The 26,464-nt window shown below is 39.7% G+C and overlaps 1 protein-coding gene across 2 annotated transcripts; it reads left to right on the top strand.

The window, feature by feature from the left end:
• Positions 1 to 135: 135 nt before the first annotated feature.
• Positions 136 to 24,940, top strand: LOC101159911 (AMP deaminase 3). Of its 2 annotated transcripts, XM_011475772.3 has the most exons (16): positions 136 to 364; positions 3,275 to 3,338; positions 10,010 to 10,232; positions 10,359 to 10,536; positions 11,047 to 11,212; positions 13,746 to 13,965; positions 14,064 to 14,193; positions 14,286 to 14,480; positions 14,599 to 14,730; positions 16,722 to 16,885; positions 19,409 to 19,535; positions 19,654 to 19,817; positions 21,606 to 21,726; positions 21,883 to 22,056; positions 22,172 to 22,282; positions 24,033 to 24,940. In XM_011475772.3, the coding sequence occupies exons 2-16, from the start codon at positions 3,281 to 3,283 to the stop codon at positions 24,201 to 24,203; spliced, it is 2,334 nt and encodes a 777-aa protein (XP_011474074.1). In that variant the 5' UTR covers positions 136 to 364; positions 3,275 to 3,280; the 3' UTR covers positions 24,204 to 24,940. The 2 variants fall into 2 exon arrangements, with proteins under 2 accessions (XP_011474074.1, XP_004069434.1); XM_004069386.4 differs by lacking the exons at positions 136 to 364; positions 3,275 to 3,338 and adding an exon at positions 7,006 to 7,252.
• The last annotated feature ends 1,524 nt before the right edge of the window (positions 24,941 to 26,464 follow it).

Below are 26,464 nucleotides of genomic sequence, written 5' to 3'. Positions count from 1 at the left end.
TTTTTTTGTCTTGTCTTATTTTCTTCAACAAAGTTAAACAGTACCAGCCCTCAGCACAACCAGCCACACACCCACAGCAAATAAGATCTCATGGGTGTGGCCTATAAATAGATTTGGTGGTCTGCGAAGAGCAACAACACTTGCTCCTTCAAGCTGCACTTCCTGAACTGAGCCCTGTCACACAAATGCAGATTACTTCCTGAAAGTGCCTCTGGTCCTCGTCAGCCTGAGTAGCAGTGAAAGAGTTAACCCGCTGTGGAAGTGCAAAGGAGCAACACTGACAACGCTGCACCTAATAAGGTGTTCCACAGTCCCAGGAGGCTTCACACTGCACAGCCCTTCAGCAAGCAGCAAGCAGTAAACAGTAAGTACATTATTTTCCTCTGGTTAGAGACGATGCAAAGCTTGAAATTGTCCTCATCGCTCTTGCAATTTAAGCCTTTGGAGGTCATCTTTGAGGACATTGCCAAATAAAAAAGAATAATTTCTGACACAATCTGAGGAAATTAAGTTAACAGATTTTTGGGGTATTGGTAAAGAAAAAGTTCTCAGGCTTGTGTTCTGAGGCTCTGCTCTTCCTGGTCTGTCTCCGCAACATTTTCTGAAGGAGTAGAACAGCAGTCCTATGACATAACTGTCCGGGTATGCAGACCACAGGCCTAGGCTACCCGAACAGCCATGAAAACAGGTTGATGGCTGAAAACAGGAACTTGTTTTGACATTGGACACACTAATGGGTGCTGAAATGTTTGTATTCAGACGTGCACAAATAACAGAAGTTGTCACTTCCTGCCTGTTAGACAAATGTGTGCACTTCGGCGCCACACAAGAAAACATCACAGAAACTTTCAGTCTGGAGTTTGAATGACCCAAGTGAGAGAAACTGTCAAACGAATGCCATTGTTTTTATATCTGGAAATGGTTTTATTTCTGGAAACACATTGCACTGACAGTCAGGCTTTCATAAATTCATCTCTGTTGCCTCTGAAGCTGAGAAGCACATCCATGACTCAATTCCAGCTCCAGATAAACAGTCTGGATTCAGACACAGGATTTTTTTTTTTTTACATTCAGGAGAAAATCATTGCTTTTTATATATATTTTAACTGATGCCACTCCAATCATTCCAGTAATTTTGTTCTTTTGCCTTCTTTGGTAAAACCTGACAACTGACAGAAGAGACAGAAAACCATCATTTTTTCCTACTAGAAAGTGATAACAAATTCCTGCATTCAATAAAGTACTAAGTTAAAAATAAATGAATATAATATAAAATGCATTTCTTAAATATTTTATTAAAGTCAACAGAAGATTTAATTTTTTATATAGCCCAATATCACAACAATAGTCGTCTCAACTGGCATCATTCCAGTAATTATATAAGAACATGACATCAGTCATAAAATACAATAGGTAATGGCTAAACTAAACAGACCAGGCTAAACTAGGCTTCCTTGCCCTTAGAATCTAGGGCAGGGGTGTCAAACTCCTTTTAACCGAGGGCCACATCAGCATAATGGTTGTCCTCAGAGGGCCACAGATAACTTATATATGTAACTAAATGTAATGAAAAATAAATGTACCTACTCCTTAATGTTAAATAACTCATTATTTATTTATTAGAACTTTTTAAAGTAACATTCACAGTTGCATAGAAAACATATGTTTACTTGTTACTCTGGCATAAATCCTTTTAAAATTGGTTCTGACAGGTTAGGTTTTACTGACAGTGTTTAAGTCCTAATGTATATGTATATGTATGTATATTTACATTATATGTATATATAATGTACCGTATTTTCCGGACTATAAGTCGCACCGGAGTATAAGTCGCACCAGCCCAAAAATGCATTATAAAGTAGAAAAAAACACAGATAAGTCGCACTGGACTATAAGTCGCATTTTAACTTTCACAACCTTATATGACACAATCATAGCAGACTGTTTATCTAATAATTTCACAGTAATTCTTTCTCTTACTTAATTATTTATTCCTTTCATGAAGCATCATTTGCCAACTAATACTCTGTTTTCATCCTGTATTTGTAGAAACAGTTTTCACTTTTATTGCATTTCTGAATCTATAAAATCATTGGAAAATAGAATATTATGTTGTTAGCCTTCAAGATCTTACTGTAAAAAAAAGTTTGTTGATTCTCTGAGTCACTTAACATCCTCTTAACACTTAGCATACCTCATACAACAAATTGACCCAGAAACATCATCTCTGTTCCTCACAAATGAACATAACAGGAGGGTTAACAATGTATTTATTTCAATTTATTTCTAATATAAGTCGCTGCGGAGTATAAGTCGCACCCCTTGCCAAACTATGAAAAAAAGTGCGACTTATAGTCCGGAAAATACGGGTAAATCCCATATTTCAAGTCAGATTCCCCCCAGATATGAATAAATACACACCAATTTTTATTTTTGTTCTAAGACATTAAAAACGTATGCTCTCGCGGGCCACATAAAATGACATGGAGGGACACATTTGGCCTGCGGGCCTTGAGTTTGACACGTGATCTAGGGGCTTAGCCTCCTTCTCTGTAAAGAAAAACTAAAAAAAAAAAAAAAAACATTCCAGGGGGAAAAAAAGAAGCAACCTCAGTGATGTCTACACGAAGGGGGGACCCTTCATGTAGGCTTATCTATCTCTACAACTACATGTTTAAATAGTCTAGTAGATGGGCTTCATCCAGATGGAGTTGGGGACGGCTTTGTTTCCAGGCCGGCTCTGAACCGGTACCATCATCTTTCTTTCTAATATGAATTTCTAAAAGGTTTGTGGTTATTTTTAGAATTTTCCAGAAAACTCTGAAAAGGAAAGAGGTCCACATTTACTAGGTCAAAAATCTGTCTATATTCTCATTTCATCTCATTAATTTAAACAAATACCTCCCTAAAGTTTGTCTCTAAGATGGGAATTAATAGTCACATAATGGAAGGATTACCTCATTAAAACGTTTTAAAACACGAGCTGGCCATTTTGTGTAATCAGCGGGTTGCAGAGCAGACCTTCAGCACTTTGCCTCAACTGACGTCTTGTTACATGAATCTCCTTCAGAGTCTCTCATTACAGCCTCATGTTGCCTGGACAAGCTTACGAGGCTGCAAGAAGGACAAAAAAAATGTTCAGTACAGTTCCAGGATACAACGAATGGACCTGTAATCCACTTTTCTCTATCTGATGTCTGTGTTGCAAAAAAACAAAAAAAAAAAAAACGGCAAAGATTTCCTGCTGTATTGAAGTTTTCCACTTTGACTGCAGGTCAAGATGAAGAAGTCTCAGTCATCTCTGTCAAAGCAGCAGTCTGCGCCATGCTTGGGCAAAGGTGAGTGTACCAACACCCAGACCTGCTCTACAACAGCAGAACACGAACAAAGGAGGGATTAAGTCAGAACATTAAAATCACAGCTAAAATTACAGTACGGCATTGCTTCAGACAAGTCTGCAGACAATGTCGCTCTGTTGCTATTGCCTCTTTAGTGATGGGAGTTTAAGCAAGACGTTTGTCAGGTTTACAAAATCCAGAGGAAATAATGGTCAAACTTTAAACTTACTTGAGATATTTTCAAGAAATTTTGGTGTTATTCATAAACCTTGTCTTTGTTTCTTTTTTTGTTCATGTGGGAAACTCACGTTCTTTGTCAGATACTGTACTAAATTTCCCTTCGGGGATTAATAAAGTCGATCTTGAGACGGTGTCAGCCTCTTAAACACTGAAACACCAGGAAAATTGCGCTTCAAACCAAATTTTTTCTTTATCAATCTTGTTTGTTTGTTTCTTCTTTTTTCACATTTAACTTTGAGGTCAACAACATGGTCTATCTATTACTACTGAGTTTATACATTAAATTGTAATCTACACATGTCTGTGTGAATTGTCATTCATCCTGGTTGATTCCATTAAAGTAGCAGGTTAAAAAAAACTGGATTTGTTTTTTCTTTTATAATAGAAAATGTTTCATGTCTTCTCTCCGATTCTTTTATTCTGAAATACAGGGGTAAGAGAGCTGCCTCTAGGGGGCATTTAAACCGTAAGAGCCCACATCAGTGTAAGACAATAACACCTGAAATGTGTTCTGTGGTCCACTTGGTCTGTGGGATGTCCCACATCCCTTTCCTTTGAGAAAACAGGGGTCAGTGTTTCTGTTAATACATGACCTTTTTGGTTTGATCCATAGATTGACAAGAAGTCTTCTGGTTTTCTGATCTTTAAAAGTTCTTCTGTCCTAAGGTGGGCGAGTCGTGATCAATCTACAACCTTGTTTTGACTCTGAAGGAAACCTGTTTGTTCTGTTTAAAGAGATGCTTGCAAACAGAGGGGTTATTGTTCATTTAGGGAAGGTTTCCAACTAAATGTTGTTACTTATCAACTCGCTCTATTACTTTCTGACTAATACAGACTTCACTGTCCTCAAAGGAGTAGTGGTAGTTCTTCAGGTGGAGGTGTAGTTGGTAGTGCAGTGTTGCTTAAGTCTCAAATGCAACAGTTGTTTAGTTTGGCTCACGTCTTGTTTGTTGTTGCCCTCACTGCTGTGGATGGAACACACTTCATTACTTGGTAATTCTGAAATTTGTCCTTGCGGGTGAAACAGTTTCTAAGTCAGTGTTGGCAGATTTGAAAAGAACTATCCATGACTTGAAACTTATAAAAATGAGACTTTTTTGTTAGAAAAGATTCTCCAAACCTGAAGAATAAGGGGCCAGCTCTTATTTAACTGTATTTCAGAATTGAGAAAGCATTTTACAGAAGAGGTGACACATCTTATATAATACAAAGGTTATCCAAGTTGACTGGTTTTTTGATTAAAGTACCAAGTTCACCTTCTGTCAGTCTGAACTGCCTGCTTTACGTTTCTAGTCTGCCCAGTTGTGGCTAATCACCCGTCCTTAGCGATCATTGCTCAGGTCACTTTGGTTGTCAGATTCTTATCAGGATTACTTCTCAATGTAACTTCTTTTCGATTGGAATAAAAACTGGAGCCAACCTGGCAGAATTAGTGATGTTGCTGCTTTCTTGGTTTAAACCATTACCTGTATATGAGAACCGGACCGAGTGAGTGTGACATCACCCATAGAAAATGATTTACTCCTGGTTCCAATGAAAGAAGTCAGTTCAGTTGCCTTTATTTTTTTTTTTGCGATACAGACGTCTTCATGTTGGAGCCAGAAGTCACCAGTATGCAATGATTGGTCCGAGTCAATCTGAGTCACTGTCTCTATGGCAAGCACGATCGCCAATCAAGAGTGAGCTTGTTGGAAGGCCACACCCCTACCACTTGAAAGTAGGCTCAGGAAAAACTGTCAATCAAACGTTGGACATGAGACCCCCTACTTTTAATAAGGCATCTAATTGGTTAGTTTTTAATCCAAATAACTATCATGAAAACAAAATAATTATCAAGAACATGTAAAAAATGTATCAGATCTAGAATGACTATTCTGACCAATAGAATGACTGAGTAACAGCTGTTTATCTCTTTATAAAAGTCATTAGGATTTTGGAACCGGCAGGTACTTCCTTTTTGGAATGCAAGGGGGAGGAGTCACTCCGTCCAGTTCCTTTATACAGTCAATGGTTAAATCAGACTATTTTTGTCTCTGTCTTTTACTTATTTTACTTCTTTTAGCATCTCATAAGAAGGTCCCCGGTGGTGTAGTGGTTAAAATGAGTGTTTTCTCCAGTTTTGGGACCAGTTCTATGATCAAAATAGACTTCATAGGTTGATGATTCTAAATTGTCCCTTACATGTGGATGCAACAGTGTGATGTTTTCTGTGCTGAACTTTAGAGTGTGAACCCGCCTTCAGCCAACAGTAGCTAGATAGGTTCCAGCAAATCCTGTGACTGTGAGCAGGAATGAGTGGGATCAGAAGATGGGTAGATATTTTTACATGAGATAATGCAAAAGTGTGACAGTGGAGATAAGAATTGTTTTAGTTTTCCAGTGTTGTAGTTGACACACCTGAAAAATAAAAGGGTTGAGTCCCAACGGACCTGTTCTTCTTTTGGTACTTAGGTCTGCTTGAAGTTCCTGTCTTTTAGCACCACGTTCCTCCTGTTTGTCCTGCATTAGTTTCTTCCGGTTTGTTAGCAGCAAATTAGCAAATAAACTATTTTATGTCCATCTTTACTGACTGAAGTCAGTGTGTCACCACGGCATTATGAAATGGACAAAATATAAGAAAAATGGAACATCTAAAATATTATTTTCATTAAAAGTACACCAACCACCCTTTCAAATACACACAATACTACATATAACAAGCAGAAAACATCCTGGACTGGTCACCAGTCTGTCGCAGGATCAAATAGGATTTTTCAAATACATAATGGGCAAACTGTGTGAATTCACCTGATCTGAAAACATTCCAGTTGTGCACACTTCCTAAATTAACTGAAATGAATAGAAAGTGCAGAGACTTTTGGAGGTTCTAGTCACCAAAGGCATCCAATGGAAATTTTACACAAAATTTGACTTTCTATCCCAAAAAACTCCTTAACCAAAATATTTTAGATGAGTTTTTTAAAAAGTCTTTGTTTATCTAAAAAAAAGTTTTTCCTTTTCAATTTGTTAAATTAGTTGCGGTTGTAAAATCATTCCAATATCATTTTTTTGAGGAATTGCCAAAAAGTGGACAAAACCGCCACAACTTTCAATTATTGTAGGTTTTTTACAGATGTGTTCCTGTGAAATCACGCAGTTGTCACAAGAATTATTTTTCATCCTATTAGTTTGTTTACTTTTCCGCTTTAAAAATGATCAACGTATGATTTTTTGGACTTTAGCTTGCCTCAAGGAATCGCAAGTTTTCCTCCAGTCCCCATTAACCTAGATCACTGTCCGTCAGCTGCATGTTACCAGCCAGTTGTGACATACCAGCTGGGACAGAATAGCCCTGTTGCTATGACGCTCAACACCCTAAAATAGAGATTGAAAGAGACACTCAAGCCAGCAGCAGCTAGCAGCTGCATTATAATCCACACAGTGGTCCTCACAATCAGCAGAGCAGATCTGGACAGAGGGGAAGCATCACAGACAGGACACCACACCTGAGGACGGTTTGTACATCCGGCTCTGGTGACCCTTGCAGGGCCTGTCTGCTGCCTGGTGAAGCAGTGAAGCCAAAGCTGAGAACTTTTTAGTCGATCAGCGACCGCTTCAGGCACAACTACGCAGAAATATTAGCCGAAAAAAGGCAGAAAGCGAAGATTCAAACATGGCCCAAGTCACCACGGAAGGTAAGAGACAGAAAATGCTGATCCTAGTCATTAGAAAACTTTTAGTGATGCTAAAATAATGGTGGCAAATCAAGTTAAAGTCCGAATATAAACCCAAAAAGTGGGACTCCATAAAATCATTCATTAACCAACATTGACTATAAAATGACGGATAAATATTGAGTTTGTGCATAAATATAACTTCAGAGCCCTTTTTTTTGCATGTGAGAATCTATAACGCTGTGAGACGGGGGGGCTGTAAAGTACCAAGAAAAATCAGTAAAGCAGTTCCAGCGCTGAAGTTGATACCTGATACAATAGTACATAACATACCTGTGGGTGCGCACGCTGACCCAAATATCTTCAGAAAGATTAACAGCAGATTTATCCAAGTGACTTCCACACTGACTGCAGCATCAAAATTAGGAGTGGCATTGATGTCATGCATCAGAATAGAAAAACATCTCCGCTGCAAATGGGATGCAGGATGGCAACAGTAGATTTTCACAATGGGGGGAGGGGGGGTAAGCAGGATAAGCCCTCAGGACAAGCTACTTAGAGGTTTCTCCACTGTCAGTCATCTGCTGTGATCAACATACAAATTCAGAGGGTTGAGTTAAAAATATCAGCGACATCATTTTAGAGAGTTGAGGGGAATTAGGTCAGTGCAAGTCAACACCAGCACTGGTTTCCCACCAAAAAAGCCTGGGAACCAGAAAGGATTACAACCAAAGTCCAAATTGAGCATGTTTTCTCTTAGTTTTAAAAATAAAAACTGCATTTAAATGATACGGTCAAAGCTAAGGGCTTAAATCAACGGCTGAGGCAAAAATCCAGCACAAAAGGAAATGCCCTAAAGCCTTCAGTCAGTTTGTGGTCACTGGTGTGTTTCTCACATTAACTTCAAATGGAGCTGAGTGTACCTGTACCTGTACCAAAAAGGGCCAGATTTGGTGAAGTGAAAATGTTTGAGGGCCTGCCTTCTTTGAACCATTTTAATGCAAATTAACATTTTGATGAAAATTTTAGTGCAATGGAATATTTTCATTTCTTCCTATACAACAGAAATTTCTCTAAATGCATTTTCACTTAATTTATTGTAAAGTTCATACTTGAAGACCAAAAATAAAATTAGGGCTGCACGATATGAGGAACATTTGCGATATGCGATATTAGAGATTAATATTGCGATAACGATATAATTTGCGGTATATAAAAAAATAGAAAAATGCCAAAAACATCATTCCCATTTCATTGCAACACTTTAAAATTATACTCCAAATGACCCTCATCGACATAGGTGACAAACATCTAACATAATAGGCCTCCATCTGATTGGTAAACAATGGGAAGGCGTCCATCTGATTGGTCAAAGCATAAAGGGATTTATTTGATTCGTTAAAAGCGTCAAACTGCCATAAGATTGTTTTAACACATTTTGGGTTTACGATTTATTGCAATATTCGCAGTCTTTTGCGATATGCCTATTGCAGAGCTGGATATTGCGATAACGATAAATTTGCGGTATATTGTGCAGGCCTAAATAAAATAAAGAAAAAGTCTGTTTGTCAAAAACAAAGGCAACTTTTGATCAACAATAAATCTGAGTTCATATGAAACGTTACACATTACACACTATTATATCTCAAATTAAATTAAATTTAGTCAATGAAAATCAAAAGTCGTACACACAGGTCTTAGAAAGCGGTGGTGGCTGTGTTTTATTGCTTTTATGACCGGACTTTGGACATGCCTGCTATAGCCTGTCTTAAGCCAATACAAATCATCATTCTCACATATTGCTCCAGAAAGAGGATCAGTAAAAAACCCAAAAGAAGCAAATATTTATTAGTCTTATTTTAATATATTTATCTCAATATCACTTTTATTCATTTTTATTAATTCATTTGTGCAGTTTCTCAAAACAAAACTTGCTTATACTAGTAAGTGAACCTTTTAACTAGTCTGTTTTTCACAAACAAGTAGTAGAGTGTCAATTGTTACATTTTATAAAAAGCATTAGTAGCTTAAAGCCATGTTTCTTCTGTCATACGTGGTGCAATTGAACTTGTTTTTGTTCTTCGTACTGCAGAAAACCAAGCAAAAAGTCCCTTTTAGACAAAAACTGTCTTTGTTATTAAAGGGAAAATAGTAGAATGACGTTGTAATTTTCAAACGGCTGCTCTGAAATAAGTATTTTCAGGCGTGACAGTCTCAGACTGGTCAGATTCACACGTTACAGCGTGTAGAGATGGCATTTTGAGCTATGGTGTTATGAAAGTTCTGCCTGAATGTCAGCTGACTGCAGTACAGTAGATGAGACGTAAACAGGAAACAGGATCTGTTGTCATTGCTGTGAGGCTTTGAGTGAATATGCTGACAAGTCGTCCTGCCAAAAATCGAGCCACAGGGGCTAAATATGTTTAGAGTGACTTGCAGAAAATAGAAGAAGAACTGGAACACGAGTGCAGCCCTCCAGGCACGTTTACACGTGTGAGGAAAAGATGAGGAGCTGCAAAACAACTTCTGCCTATAAACCTCAACTGTCTGTGTTTACTACTAGAACCAGGCTAATATTATTTCAACCAACATCATGTTTCATATCAGAAATGATGAATTACACGTCAGGCACCCCGTTACATTTTAAATCACACAATACATTTTGGTTCCAGCAATAATCAACTTTTGTCTGTTTTGTTTCCAAGAATGACGCTGTGCAGTGAAGATCGTCAAACACAACTTTTGTCAGAAATCTGAAGTCTGTCTGAATTTCAACAGATGTGCCACGGATTTTCCAGAGGCTGTCCATGAATGAAGTGGAAGAGAGCGTACGCCTGATGGCAGAGAAGGTGTACGCCTCTGCCTTAAGAGAGGAGGACAACAAGGGCGCTCTGGCGCTGTTCACCGTGCCAGAGGACTGTCCCATCGGCCTGCATGAGGACAGGGAGAGGGCCCTGCAGAAGGAGCTGGCGGAGCAGCAGTCCCAGGAGACTATCAAAAGGTGCAAAAAGGAGAAAACAAAGAACTGACCCCTAAACTCTCCTGAAAGCATGACACATGTTCAAACATAGCTATGAGCTTTTATTTCATCAGTAAGATAATCGTCGCTACTCTTGTGTGTCTTCAGGAGAAAGAATTTCATGCTGAAACGTTCGCAGTCGGTATCTTTACAATTACCAGAGGGCTTTGACCTGACCCCGTTTGAGGTTTCACCAGTTCCCACCCCTGCTGCATCTGAAAATTTTCTCCCTGTGAGCTTCCCAGACTACCAAAGAGTTACCATCAGCGGGGATTACTGTGCAGGGGTATGTATCACAAACTCTTGTCAAATGTATGCATGTTTTTTAAGCGGCTGGATGGCTCAAATGGCTGGGTGTAGGACTGGTACGTTTGCTTCCCACGGCATGCAATTAGCTAAATAATCCAGTGTAGGTCCTTAGGTGCAATTCTGTCTATCTGGGTCTCCCCCTGCCTTTAAAAAAATACAGGGTTGTGTCAGGAAGGATATCCAGCCTATAAACTCTCTGCCAAACCACCTGTGCGAATCAGTGGAAGTGGATTTGTTGTGGTGATCCCTGATGGGATAAGCAGAAAGGTGAACAACAACTGGAAACGCTTTAACAATAGATCAAAAGATCATCGGAGTGGATCTTTAAACTTTGAAGATATCAAGTTACCACGCAAACAGACAGAACAAACTACACACTAGACCACAAAGACACGAAATAACAAGGACACAGGGAGGATGAGAGGATGGGTGAATGAGCACAGGCCATTATCAGGCTTTAATGTCCATATCACTGCAATGTTTCCAGATCACTGTTGACGACTATGAACAAGCTATCAAGAGTCTGCTGCAAGCGCTGCTCATTCGAGAGAAGTACTCCAAGCTGGCTTACCATCGCTTCCCGAGAACCACAGCACTCTTCCTCCGAATAAATCAAAACGAGAAGTGGAAAGAAGAGGATGAAGTCCTGCCTGGTGAGGGCTTCCCTTATTCAATCACCAGAGGATACACAGGCCATAAACGTCTGCAAAGTCACCACACTGTGTCATGCAAACATTTAGGCCTCAAGACAGGAGGAACAAAAAGGAGTTTGAGTCAAAAAAATCTTAAATTGAGCTAGATCATTGATTTTTAAAACTTTTTTTTTTAAGTTTTAATTTTCCAATGTGTAACTTTTCCTCTGTTTTTGGCTTCTTTACTATATATTTTTGTGTTTTCAGCTTGGCTGCTCAGATTGTGGTTGCATAAAAAAAAAAAAAAAAACTGCTGAAAAAGGCGGCATGTCCCCACAAGTCATTGCTGTTTTTTTTGTGTTTTATTTCGCAATTTTGTCATGCAATACAAACGTGACCAATCTTACAAAATCTCTTCTGGAAAAACCAGTCAGTTGACAATTCAAAAGCGGTTTTAAATGCAGAAAGTAGTACTTTATACTATAATACTTATTACTTAGTGCAGTGTTTTTCAACCTTTTTTGAGCCAAGGCACAGTTTATCCTTGACAAAAATCCCACGGCACACGAGCATCCAAAAACTGAAAAAGGTTGAAACTCTATAGTCTGTATTGATGTACAGTCCCCCCACAGTCTTAAATGTTACTTCTATTTAACCTGACTTGGACCAAACACTGAGATGTTTGGCTCTTAATCAACACAAACCTTGAAGGAGAACTAAACTGTTTACATCTGATTTCATCAAGAAGATTTAAAAACTGTTTGTGTGTTTGTTGTTTTTTAAAGACATTTAACAGGGAAGACTCCTAGTTGCGCAGAGATGCTGTCACTTTAACACACTGCATCATGGGAGATGTGGTGATGCCAGACAAACTCGCATCTCTGAGCTTTTTTATTTTGATAATTTTTTCCACGGTCTGATACCGGATCCCGTGAAAAGCTACACCGCTAAAGAAGAGTTTTAGCTGGTATTTTTTTTGGAACTGAGAGACTTTACAAGCTACATCGGAACAAGGAATTGAAGATTTTAACCATTTCTGATTGGTCAGACTGATGACGTATGGTTAGGGGTCCAAGAATGATTGGCAGAGACAGTTAAAGGGGCGGGACTTTTCCGAAAAACAGAGCTGAAGCTGCGGCTAAATTGTGGTACCGTCATTCTTATTAAAGTGTTTTTAATAGAATCAAATAAACACAAAGAAAAAAGTATTTTATGATCTTTCATATTCCTAACTACTCAGTGTTTTATCAGATCCTGTTTGGATGAACACAGAGCTGATATCCTGGAGATGGTAACTCTTTATAGATCAGTGAAAATGGATAATTTCCCACGGCAAACTTGACCATATCTCACGGCACACTGGTTGAAAAACACTGACTTAGTATATGTTATAGTAACACAGAGTCATTTGAACCGTTTTTTTTGTCCTCAGCAGCTGAGCAGTTACAAGTTACAAGCAGAATGTTGGGCAGATTTTACAGTTACAGTAGGGGGTTTATGAATCGTCTGACACACAAGGGGTATATTGTATAGACCATGTTTGTATTTTAAGCTAAACTTTATTTATACCCTGTATGTTTGTATACTTTTCCTGAGGTGTAAAGAGTGGGATTTTAGGGATGTCAGGCATAAGGGTACAAAAGAAAGGGGAGTAAAAACGGGGTTAAGGAAGTTGGAGGACGATTAAAGAAGTAGGAAGGGGTAGAATCGCAAATCAACACATGTCTGGAAGTTTATCATCATCACTGTCAGGTGTAGAAGTTAGTCCAAAGGCCGGGGCCTGTCCACAGACTCACAGAAATGTTACAGACATATCTGTTGTCTCCAAAAACCTTCACACACATACCTGTCTACACATACACTCTGGATCTACAGCTCACGCACACACATATGCATACATACATAAATATAGAATATAATATACTATTTGTGCAAAGGTGAGCAGACACCTGTGGTCAGGTAAATGTTTGTGTTCTACTGTAGTGAAATGTAAAAGGGGGGGAGTACCCGGTCACCCCCACATCAAGCCCCCCGTCTAAGCAGCAGTGGCAGCCAATGCCCCCCTAGACACCTGCGCGGGATAGCAGATTGAGAGAACCCAACGTTAGCCACCTAGTCCTGGGCCGGAAGGACCGCTGCAGGGCCCCCCAGTGCCACAGAGTAGGGGGGCACAGTGGCACGAAGAGTGCAAGCCCCAGCCCAGCCAGAGAGAAATCCCACACACGCAAGAGGAGCCCATGCAAACTCCACACAGCAAGGACCCAGTTGGAATCTGAACCAGGGCCTTCTCGTTGTGATACGAAAGTGCTAACTGCTGCACCACCATACCGCCCTGAAAAGACAGATTTATAATAGAAAATGTAAAAATATGCAGGACGTAAAGTCATGATGATGGTGCAACAGTTCTATCTAAGCTCTTAGATTAAAGCCTCCAAAAAAAAAAAAAAAAGCTTTAAGAATATTGATTCTAATTAACTTGTTTTACCATGAAAATGTATTACGCTCTTGCACATTTTTGTGTCTTACTTTGTTCCTCCCATCCAATCTTCTGCAGACATCAAGCCCTTTCCTCAAGAAGGAGAAGACGTTTACTCCATGGCGAATATTCCTGAGAACACCAACTATGTTCTCAAGTTAAAGGATGGAATCGTTCACGTTTATGAGAACGAGGAGGCTCTAAATAACAACCAACCTCATAAACTTCCATACCCTGACCTGGAGACGTTTGCTATAGACTTAAGCTATGTACTTGCAATGATAGCAGATGGTCCAACGTAAGTACATGCAGTTTTAAAACCAATTAATAATCTTAATCCAGATTTTCTGATGGAGTTTTTGCTAAATATCTAACATGCTTGGCGATGTCCCACAGGAAAACATACTGCCACAGACGCCTGAACTTCTTGGAGTCTAAGTTCTACCTCCATGAGATGTTGAATGAAATGGCAGAGCTAAAGGAGCTCAAGTGTGTCCCACACAGAGACTTCTACAACGTTAGAAAGGTTGGTCGGCTTTTTTTATTTCCTATTAGCACAGGACAATTTTAAGGTTTAAAGGAAACTGATCCGGCTGACGTGTTGTGTGTCAAACGCAGGTCGACACGCACATACATGCTGCTGCATGCATGAACCAGAAGCATCTGCTGAAATTCATAAAGCAAACATACCACACAGAGGCGGACCGCATTGTCATGGAAAAGGGTTGTAAGAAGTTCACCCTGAAAGAAGTCTTCAAAAACCTCAACATGGATCCGTACGACCTCACTGTGGATTCTCTGGACGTGCACGCTGTAAGAAGGCTCCTTATGCTGCACCGCTGACCTTAAAGGATTCCCTTTCATTGATAAAATAAAACTATTTCATTACAAGATCACTATTTTATCCCCACTAACAAAACTCTCCTTACAGGGGCGACAAACCTTTCACCGCTTTGATAAGTTTAACTCTAAGTACAACCCTGTGGGAGCCAGTGAGCTGCGGGAGATCTACCTGAAAACTGACAACCTCATCAAGGGAGAGTACTTTGCACGTCTCATTAAGGTACCCTCTTTGAGACTTCATAAAGGGTTAAATGTTAAATGTGTGTATGCAGCATAGATCAAATCCATTGCATTTTGGAGGAACTGGTCTTTGTTTTCCACATTCCTAGGCACAAATATGCACACTGCACTGACGAGAAACGGTCTTATGAGTTCCCGTAGCAGTCAATCAGCAGCAAAAGAGATGAGAGCAAAACTATTATTGGTGCTCCTATAAGATTTAGTGGATTGGCTTTCACAATTTGCACAACTTTTAACATTAGTTGAGAGTGATTCCAATAGTATAAAAGTGAGATCCCATCCTCTGAGTCTGTGTGTTGGAATTGTTCTTGCAGCTCAGTCATCTGTTTCAATGTCAGTGTAATTTTTTATTCAAAGTTGCATTCCAGTTTAGAGCTGGAAACTGCTGAGCTGGTTACTGAGGCCCTTAAGACAGCATGAAACACCAAAAGCTCTTTGGTTTTCAAAGTAGTTGGCGATATCACGAAGCAACAGCTGCACGCCTTGTCACGAACCCGCCGCTTCTAATCATCATTACTGTTCCTCTTTGGGGAATTACCGCAGATTATCAGTGAGGGCATGCAAATTTAAAACTGCAGTCTCTGAATCAGATGAACGGCAAGAGCTGAGAGGGAGCTGTGTTTCTCCCTCTGGTCATTCTCACAAAACGCCAGGCACAGTTATTTTACTGACAGATGCTGCATCAGTCCCATTGACTGTAGGTAAGAACTGGACTAGGTGACTCTTCCCCCCCTTTTTTTCCAAACAGGAAGTACCCGCAGGCTCCAAGAAGCCAAGATCCCATAGACTTCTATAGAGAAATCAACAGCTGTTACTCAGTCATTCTTTTGGTCTGAATAACCATTCTCGATCTGATATCTTCTTTAACATGTTATTGATAATATTTTTTTTTCCTTTTTTTCTAATCTGATTAATTAAAGTATGCGGTGCCCGCTGGCCCCCATGTCGAAGCTTTGACAAATTTTGTGTTGCCCGCTTTGAAGTAGTAGAGGTGTGGACTTCCAACAAGCTCACTACTGTTTGGTGAGAGTGGTTGCCATAGAAACGTTAACTCTAACCAACTCCGACCAATCACTGCCTACTGATGTTGTGTGCCTCTAACATGGCGGCATCTGTATAGCAAAAAATGGCGAGTGAATTGTTTATAGCAGGGGCTCTCAAAGTGTGGCCAGCGGGAAGATTTTTTGTGGCCCTCAATAAAAGACAGCCAGAGCAGGTTCCTTTGAGGAAAAATGTTGTGTTGGCGAGGAGAAAAGGCGCTTTCAAGCTAAGTGGACAAATACTTACTTTGTCGTACCTCACGGGCTGGTAAGCAGGTAAGCAGGTAAATGCAGTGCTCAAAGAGTTCAATATAAATCGTTACTATGTTAAAAATCATTAAAACTATGACAAATTTATTGGTGAGGAGCACAACAATAAGCTCCAACAACTACAATGAGGCACCAGATCTTTACAAAAATGGTGTAAATCCAATGAAGCTGTGACAGAAGCGAGCTACGTTGTGGCTTTGGAAATGGCCCGGCATGGCAAGTCCTTAAGTGACGGGGAGTTTGTAAAAAGAATGTATGCTGAAAGTAGCTGACATTGTTTGTTTAGAGCAAAAGAAAAAGTTTGAAGAAATAAGTCAATGATGCAATTACGAGTAGAAGATCTGTACAGCAACCTCTGGCAAAACATCTCAAGGGCCTGGTTAAATGTCCAAATGACACTTGGTCATTAAAGTTATTAAAACAACTTTTTCTTTTTAACCATTTATCTATTTCACCAAAATTGGCCCCCAGTCTAATGTTGAGTTCTTAATTTGGTCCTCAGCTACAAAAACTTTGAGAACCCATGGTTTATAGTCTTGGTTTTTCACTTGCAACATATTAAGAAACAACCCAAAACACGACAGTGCGGTCTGTCAGTCATCTTAACCAGCCACTTCCACATCATCCGCAAACGTTGCGTTTTGTTTTTTGCCCGTTTTAGGAAGTTGCTAAAGACCTTGAGGAAAGCAAGTACCAGCACGCTGAGCCCAGACTGTCGATTTACGGACGATCTCCCAGCGAGTGGGAGAACCTGGCAACATGGTTCATCCAGCATAAGGTCCACTCCCCTAACATGAGATGGATGATCCAAGTTCCCAGGATCTAGTAAGTGTTCAGAGAAATGAAGGGTGTGACTACAACTGCCATTCTTTACAGCTCATAACTAAAGCTCATTAAAGCGCATTAACCTGCTAAAGCAAGAAAAGGTGAGGGAAGAGACAAAAGTGAATACCAACAAGACATTTTGACTGATAAAAAAACTTTATTGAACATAGTTTGAAACCACAACACATGAGCAGCAATGCTAAAAAAAATGTTGGTTTAAAAAAGTTGTTTAGTTGAAGATTTACAAATTTAAAACCTGTAGATACAGTTGTAAGTGTGAAGATATGTGTGTGTTTATGCAGATGATGGTTATCTGTGCTCATTGTTATTATCTGTGTGGTTATTAGTGTTTACATGGATGATTGGTTTTGTAGTATATGTTGTGGAGAAGACATATGTGATTATCTACAGAATTGCAGGTTGTTTTCTTTCATTGTCTGTTTCGTGTCCTTTTAACTCTAAAACCACGTTCACACCGCCCTCAGCAACGCATGTTCAAGCAACCACTTCCATTGAAGGGTCTTTTGGGCTTCGGCGTTCAAAACTCTTGCATTCACAAGTACCAATGCAAGTTTCTACGACCGTTTTCAGGCTTTACATAGAAATCGTACAGGCATTGAATGTGGGTTCAAAGTTAAACCAGGTCAAACTTTGACAAATCAGGGACTCTGATTTGGTAGTGACGTGCAGACGACGTCCCCTTTAATTAATTGAATTTCCAACAGTTTGAAAACTAATCATGGAGGAGAAATCAATAATTGCATTTTGTGTCTTCCTGTAATTCTCTAACACAAGTCTTTCATATACTGGAATAGAACTGTGAAAGAAAAAGCCTAGAATGAGATACGTGAGGTATTTGCTGCTTTGACACAAAGTCTCTTCCAAATGTAGTTTGTGGACATGAGCTAGTAAACATTAGAACATGAAGAAGTTGTCCCTCCCTGCTAATTTTCTTCATATATATATATATATATATATATATATATATATATATATATATATATATATATATATATATATATATATATATATATATATATATATATATATATATATATATATATATATATATATATATATATATATGAGAAAACAATATATATATATATATATATATATATATATATATATATATATATATATATATATATATATATATATATATAAAAATGAAGACAATTAAGCTCAAATGTACATTTCTTGGGGTGGCCGTGGTGCAGTGTGTTGGGTAAAAACAACCTGCAACATCATAACAATTCAAAAAGGAAAAGAAAGACAAACAGACCAAGGTACCTTTACAAGGAGAGCAACAGAGATCATACCCAGTTAATCTCACGTCACTCTGCTGCATATTCCTGTCGCCTCCCCTTTTTATCAAGTTTGTGGGTTTCCCTAATTTACATATGCGCTGAGCTCTGAGGAGAGGGAACAAGAAGGCACAGCTGCAGCAGGATTAGAAAACATTAATTACGACATGTCTATCTTTTGCAGCCTTCTCACATCATCTCTGGACCTGCCAAGCCTTTTCACACGGATAAACTGACACAGAGCGTCCTTCGATTCATTCTAGACACAGCTAACACAGGTTCCCAGGAGAATGCTGGAAAGACACAAAGATAATTGTTTTCTCATAAGCGTGTCACCTCCACCTTCCTGTGAAACAGAGTTGGACACACACGCTTCTGCAAACATGATTATATCACCTATATATAGCTAGGTGATGCATAAAAAAGCAAATATGAGATAACTTATATACATTATTCCAACACAGTGGTAGGGCAGTTGACCTCTGATGGGAACATTGCAGGTTCAATTCCCGCCTTGCCCGTCCATGTGTCGAAGTGTCCTTGGGCAAGACACTGAAGGTTGGAAGGTTGGCGCCAGTGCTTGTCAGCAGAGCTGTAATGACTGTGAGAATGTGTGTGTGAATTGATTTGTGACTGTAAAGCCCTTTGTGCCTTCGAAGAAGGTAAAAAAAGCGCAATATGAGTACACGCCATTTACCATTTCTGAGTATTTCTTTATTCAAATTATTGTGAATCAGGAGCAGATGAAAAATTGCTGTTTTAGAAAGAGCTTCATCGTGATGTAGAAATTGAATTGGTTGCTCCTTCTGCTCCACAATGTAGAAGGAAAGGGGGCGGGGTTGCTCCACACTTACTGTTCCGCCCTCAACTCCAGGTGAATTTCTAATGAAGCACTGCTGCTCTGAAGAAACAATTTCCTAGAAAACTACAGTTTTTAAAAAAAATTTAGCTAAAAATTGCATAATTATGATTAAAAGACTACTGGGAACACTTTTACAATAGATCAAAGGATGATGGGAGTGGGAGAATATATTATATTATATTATATTATATTATATTATATTATATTATATTATATTATATTATATTATATTATATTATATTATATTATATTATATTATATTATATTATATTATATTATATTTCCAAATTCACAGTTTATGTGCAGATTTGAATTATCCAAGTGGTCTCTCACATCTTTATTATTGTTTTTCAGTGACATCTTTAGATCAAAGAAATTGGTTCCAAACTTTGCCAAGATGTTGGAGAACATTTTCCTTCCTCTCTTTGAAGCCACCGTCAACCCTAAGAAGCACAAAACCCTACATGTGTTCCTACAATATGTGAGTAACTGTCCTTCTGTCACACTCATTTTGGTCTTTTGTGTCGGTTTGTGACCGAGAGTGTTTGCGCCACATCTTGCGGAGATGAGAAAAACCATGTTGGGGTCGTTTCCTGTAGGTGACAGGTTTTGACAGTGTGGATGATGAATCCAAACACAGCGACCACATGTTTTCGTATAAAAGCCCGAAGCCTGAGGAGTGGACCCAAGAAGACAACCCCCCCTACACCTATTACCTCTTCCACATGTATGCCAACATCATGGTGCTCAACAACCTGAGGAAGTAAGTCGAGCTTTTTTACTGTTTAAAAAAAGAAAACAATTCAGTTTTTCTGCTGCCGATCGATGCACAGAAAAGGAAAGTAGTTAAACAGGTAAGCCCTTTTTTTTTCTTGTATCCCAGCATGTGGATGTGTGCATGTATCCCAGCACACATCAATCAAAACCTTAACAGAATCAGCAAAAGTGAAGCACACATGCAACTGTGAAAGGTTTTAGCGTCTACTGTTAAGATAAAATGTAAATGTAGTTTAAAGATAAAATGTGTCTACTTTTTTATTTAAACATGTCTTGGAATACAGCTTCATAGGATCATTGGTGACTCTAAAGTGCCTTTAGATGTGTGTCTGCGTGTAGTTGTGTGGCGCTGCAACAGGCTGGCAACCCGTTCAGGGTCTACCCCACCCTCACCCAACAGAAGCTGAAATATAGGCTCCAGCAACCTTACTATCAGACCAGCGGGGTCTGAAAATGGATGGATGTATATTTTCGAATAAAAAACGTCTTGACTGCTTATTACCAGCTCAGTGGCCTTGTGGTATAGTGTTCCATAGGGCTGCACGATATGAGGAAAACTTGCGATATGAGTGATCAATATTGCGATAACGATATAATTTGTGGTAAATAAACAAATTGCAAAACAACCAAAAGCATCATTCCCATTTCACTGCAACAGTTTAAATGTATACTCCAAATGACCCTCGGCGAGGTAGGATGCAAACCTCTAACATAAAAGGGTCCATCCGATTGGTCAAATGCATAAACGGATTTATTTGATTCGTTAAATGCTTCAAGCTGCCATAAGATTGTTTTAGCATATTTAAGGTAACCATTTATTGCGATTTGTGATGACTTTTGCGATATGCATATTGCACAGCTTGATATCGCGATAACGATACATTTGCGGTATATTGTGCAGGCCTAGTGTACGCCCTGTGACTGGAAGGTTGTGAGTTCAAACCCAGGCCGAGTCATACCAAAGACTCAAAAAATGGGACCCAGTGCCTCCCTGCTTGACACTCAGCATTAAGCGGTTGGATTGGGGGATTAAACCACCAAATGGATCCCCAGCACAGCTGTGTCTGCAGCTCATCGCTCCCCCAGGGGATGTGTCCAATGCGGAAAACCAATTTCACACACCTAGGTGTGTGTCAGATAATGGGACTTTAACTTTATTGTTGTCTGTCTTGAATTAGTATGGTTTTCCACAGTGGATGATTCTGTCATGAAAATAGCAGAAGTCACTCTGACATGACATGTAGTATGACTCTGCTGCTGACATTGATGTAGTATTTAAAGGGCAGAGTCAGGGCTGGAAATGATCTGAACCTGGGCTCAGGGTGAAACAAAAACTCATTATTTGAAATAAAACAAACAAAAGACAACATTAGCACTCAGACAAAAGGCTTCAGTTACGATTTTATGAAGTCATTCAGAAAAGCGTCTTGTTGCACAATTACAGAGGATTCATACAGTTTTGGAAACTTGCATATCTTCAGATGATGATAAAATCTTACAAACGTAACAGAGTCTTTAGCCTTATCTGAGTAAATATGACCATATCATTTTGTCTTTCCTTTACCTGAAAAGTTTCACATCTGTAATTCATCGGATTTTTGGGCTACAATTCCCCACCAAAACCTGCTGTAACCCGAATCAAACCAAATTATATTTAGCTCAGTCTTTACAACAGAGGCCATAACCTTCATCAGGGCTGAGTCATCTATACGGTCAGCACTAAAGGTATTCCAAAATGTACTATTCTGCCAGTAACCATTGTGTTATTCTGCAGGGAGAGAGAAATGAACACCTTTATGTTCCGACCCCACTGCGGGGAGGCGGGCTCCATCACCCATCTGGTCTCTGCCTTCCTGACAGCGGACAACATCTCCCACGGACTCAACCTCAAAAAGGTGCAGCCCTGAATTTGAGTTTCTGTCCAATACTGATGATCTCCTTCACACTTCAAAGTGGCATCACGTGGCTGCCATTGGTGTTTCACAGCAATTACACACCCAATGAGACACTGCTGTTTTCCTCTCCTTCACGTTACTGTGATGTCTCTGCAGAGTCCAGTGCTGGAGTACCTGTACTACCTGGCGCAGGTTCCGATCGCCATGTCCCCACTGAGCAACAACAGCCTGTTTCTGCAGTACTCGAAGAATCCTTTTTGCGAGTTTCTGCGGAAAGGCCTGTGTGTGTCTCTGTCCACCGATGATCCCATGCAGTTCCACTACACCAAGGTCAGACCTCACCCAGAAAATCGACTATAATTACTGATTAAACACAGCAGACAGATGCTGCTCAACCGTCCAGATTCAGATCCTGAGAAGTAACGTCTTCTTTGAAAACCCTTAGGAGCCCTTGATGGAGGAGTACGCCATAGCGGCTCAGCTGTGGAAGCTGAGCACTTGTGATTGTTGTGAGATTGCAAGAAACAGCGTTCTGCAGAGCGGCCTCTCACATCAGGTATAAACCAGTTCCTTAAGGCAACAATCTGCCTTTCAATACATTTTATTCAAAAAATTTTCTAACATTTAAAACTGTTAGATACCGATATAAAATTGCCACAACACTTGATCCTTTTACTTCCTGCTCGATCAATGATGGTGGAGCACATTTAGCAAACGTGCCATTAAAAACACCGGTTGTATGTATTAATACACCAAGGTAATCAGCAAAAATAAACATTATTTTTAATTGATTTTTTCTTAGTTGGGTTGCTAAAGGGTCTTGGTCCTTTTTAGTGTTTGACAAGTTCATACTAACTTTACTCTTTGGATGCAAGTCTTCAAAAATAGTCCTAGTGAGTCCTGGAAAAAAGACTTTTAGCTGTAAAAAAAACAAACATGTAAAGCAATACTAAATAACCTCTGGCAGGAGTAGCAGACTTATTACCCAGCAGTGAGACTAGGAGGCCTTTATAGATTTAAAAAAGTCAGCTCATGGTCTATCTGTGTATTGTTCAGCTTTCCTGTTAGGCTTAGTTCATCAATCTAGATGCTCTGGCTTTATTTTCCTAAACCCAAAAGGCGTCTAGTACTGTTTTTCCTCTTTATTCTGCTGCTATCTGGTTTTATTTTACTTACTTTTATCAGGTAATATATTTTGTTTTTGATTTCTTCTGGTCAAAGTTGTATTTCTGTTGAGGCTGGTACATATTCCTGTAAAAGCTGTCTACTTTGTACATGACAACTAAGTGTTTTGACAATCTTGGAGTGAAAGAAAAGAAAAACTAGCAATTTGTCACCGTTTTAGAGTTTCTATTTAAACCTGTCTAATAATCATAAATTCAAACAATTCACAGATAATCACTTTACAGCCACTGTACTTTTAAAAGGCTTTGTGGTTTCTGTTGTCAGACAGTCCTAAATGATCACCAGACCTCCACTATAGCTCAAAATAAATAGTCAATTTTACATCACTCCTGATCTTAATGTAAAATGCTCTGCAGTACATTTATCAGTTTAGATCATTGTAGTACTTTTATACAAATATTTTTTGTAAGAAATGAATCTTGTAATATGTTGCATTTCTGAATCAATAATATTGAGAGATGACTTTTAAATTATGGTGATTTACAGAATGTACTAATTAAATCGTTAAAATTCTTACAGACGCTCAGTCTAACTGCAGCTGCACCACTGTATATACTTGCATAACTTTTCACATCGACACTTTATCTTTTGTTACTCTCTATATCCTGTTTAGTACAACAGACACCTGTCCATGCAATAAGTTTGCACATCTTTCGGCACTTAGGGGTCGCTACAGCCAATCAGGTCTCACTGAGTCACACGGGTGGTTTGGCAGAGATTTATACGCCGGATGCCCTTCCTAACACAATCCTGTATTTTATCCAGACCTGGGCCCCCGTAGCTCCATAGTTAGGCAGTAGTGCAAAGGATCTTGCCACACTGGATACAGCAAAGTTTCCCATTTGCCAGTCTTGCACTTAACCCTTGTGCTATCCCAGGCACTTTAATATTGGGAGTTGGGTCATCTAGACCCACTAGACAGTGCTCTGAACCTTTTTTCTTCAATGATTTTTGATCTTCACTGGTGTCCATTGATTACATATATCCTCTTCACCTTTATCCACCTTTGTCATGGTAGGGAGAACATGTCCATGCAAGGGTGGGGTCATCTAAGATAGCACAAGGGTTAACCAACTGAACCATCAAGCCGCTACCATATTTGTATACTTTTCTTTTCACAGGAGAAGAAGCACTTCCTCGGCTCAAACTACCTCCAAGATGGACCGGCGGGCAACGACATCCGGCGGACAAATGTGGCCCAGATCCGAATGGCGTACCGCTATGAGACTCTGAGAAACGAACTCAGTTTTCTGGTGGACGCCGTGAAGACGGAGGAAGCTCAGAAGCCCTGAAAGGGACGGCAGCACCATACAAACTGGGGTGTATCTTCACAGAAGATGAAGGCACAAACTGAGCAGCACTTTTTACTTTTAATTAGCATACTACCATGAATGGTCTTTAGTGGCCATTTAAAAAAAAAGGTTTAGTAATGGGGGTCCAGGCATTTCTGCCTCTTTTTTCTAAACATGTTTTTCCTGTTCTTGATGGTGCCACTCAGTCTCAATGGTTTTCACATGACTTTACCTCCCCTGCTGGGATGAATAGAGTATTTTTTTGGCATTAAAGTTGGATTAGTTTGGTATTAAACAGTGTTTCGACATCAACTTAGATTTGTTGTGCGTGCACTTGTCAGTAGAGGTTTACTTTTTGATAAATGCACATGGGGATTTGGTGATATCAGAAGGTTTCTATGGCATAGGATTCTTTTTTTCTGCCTCTTTTACAAAGAACAAGGACTTTATCTAATCTGACAGAAAGATATAAACTGTAGCCAAATATACAAAGTCCCATTGTGCTCATACGACCTGATGGCTGTTGGTTTACATGGTTTCAACTAAAGTTTATTAGGCCAGCCAAATAACTGCAAATTAGTGAGGCGTTACAGATAAAAAGGCAACTTTTTAGAGACCACGTCTGTGTATTAAGCTTCGATAACTTCTACTAATGTCTTGTGTAATGAGAAATGTTTTGGATGTTTGCAATTTTTTTGTTTTTCATACCTCCAATAAACAGCTGGAAATCTATCAAACAGCGTTGAAAGTTTTGTCTGTCAAACGTGTTTGATGTCAATTGTCCAGGGAGTGTGAGGATAACGGATGAGATTCAGATTCTTTCTCATTCATGCGCAGCATCAAGGATGCAACACTGATCAAAATTATGTTGCTCCTGCAACAACGAAACATCCTCTAAACATCACAGGAACAGAAGGAATAGGCAGTTCGACAATTGGTCGCTAAATAAAAACAAGGTTTGGTAAGTGAACCTTGAAGGAGTTCAGGAGTCCAATGGCAGTGGTAGAAGCTGTCAAGCAGCTACATTGTTCTGCATGGCAGGCTGCAGGATCCCCAGCCTGAAGGTAGGAGGGAGAAGAGTCCATAGGATGGGTGAGTGGGGTCCCTGGCATTCCGTGTTGCCCTCGCTAGGCAGTGTTGTTTTGCCAGGTCCCTGATGACTGGCAATCCAGTGCCTCTGAGGCACTGCTGTTCTCCTGCCATAGAGTTTCTGCTTGTTAGCACATTCTTAAGGTGGTGTCATGGGTATGACTCAGCTTGGATTTGATTTCACGACCTTCCAGTCACAGGGCGTACACTATACCGCAAGGCCACTGAGCTGTGTTGGGTAGAGATGGCTCAAACATGACAGGTGTGCCTGTAGGTCAGCCTGAAAGCAGTAGTCCATGGCTCTGGCCCTATACCGTGCTATTCTTAAGTCTTTAAAAGTAAACAATATCTATGTATATGATAATACATTACCTTCGGCACACTAAAATTGGTATTTTTTTTTATTAAATATGAGTTATTTTCCTGAGCTCTTTTCCAACCTGGAAGTAAGACGACTCAATATCTGAAGTTCAGCCTTTCGCTAAGTGTGGGTCCCGCCCAGTTAATGACATCATCCTAGAGTCGGCTTCAGCAGTGTGTCTGCGAATCACCCACGAAAGCAAACAACATCTAAACTTTGACAAAGATGGATGTGCATATTGTGCATAGAAAAGGAAAACATTTTTGCCAAACAATGCCAGCGGCGTGGAGAAAGTGTGTGTGTGTGTGTGTGTGTGTGTTAGCCTGGGGGGCGGTGCTGGCAGCACAAAGTATTCCTGGAACGGACTGTTCTCACTGTTCTACATCAGCTTCTGAGAACCTGCATGGCTTTTTTGGATTGGGAGGGGCTGGTGCTCAGAGAGCAGGTTTTTAGAGGAATACTCAGAACTGAATGAACAGATCCAAATACCACTTAGGGATTTCTTTTCACGAGGAATGAATATTTTAATTCACCTAAAAGCTCAAAAAATGGATTTTGTATGGTACAGGCCGTGTAAAGCTGTATTCACGCCACGCGACAGCGGTGGCCAGTTTCAGTGCTGTCAATACCGGGAGAATCTCTGAATGATCTCATGAAGCCAGACATGGAGATGCAATTACCGATGTTTTTGTAAAGCTCTTCAAAATAAATAAACCCTGATCTCTCAACGCCATCTGTGTTGTCCATGCATGGTAAACGGCATGAACACAGAAATGTAGCGATCAGGCTCTAAACATTAGCTGGAAGCTCC

This window comes from Oryzias latipes, chromosome 6, assembly GCF_002234675.1.
Source record: "Oryzias latipes chromosome 6, ASM223467v1".
Taxonomy (NCBI): domain Eukaryota; kingdom Metazoa; phylum Chordata; class Actinopteri; order Beloniformes; family Adrianichthyidae; genus Oryzias; species Oryzias latipes.
The sequence above is the reverse complement of the archived record's forward strand: the minus strand, read 5'-3'. Positions and strand labels throughout refer to the sequence as shown.

Bases quoted from the DNA above. Each gene is read 5' to 3' on its own strand.
- LOC101159911 (XM_011475772.3), top strand. From the start codon at position 3,281: ATGAAGAAGTCTCAGTCATCTCTGTCAAAGCAGCAGTCTGCGCCATGC. The intron at 3,339-10,009 runs GTGAGTGTACCA...GAATTTCAACAG, and splicing joins TGCGCCATGCTTGGGCAAAG to ATGTGCCACGGATTTTCCAG. The intron at 10,537-11,046 runs GTATGTATCACA...CAATGTTTCCAG, and splicing joins GCGGGGATTACTGTGCAGGG to ATCACTGTTGACGACTATGA.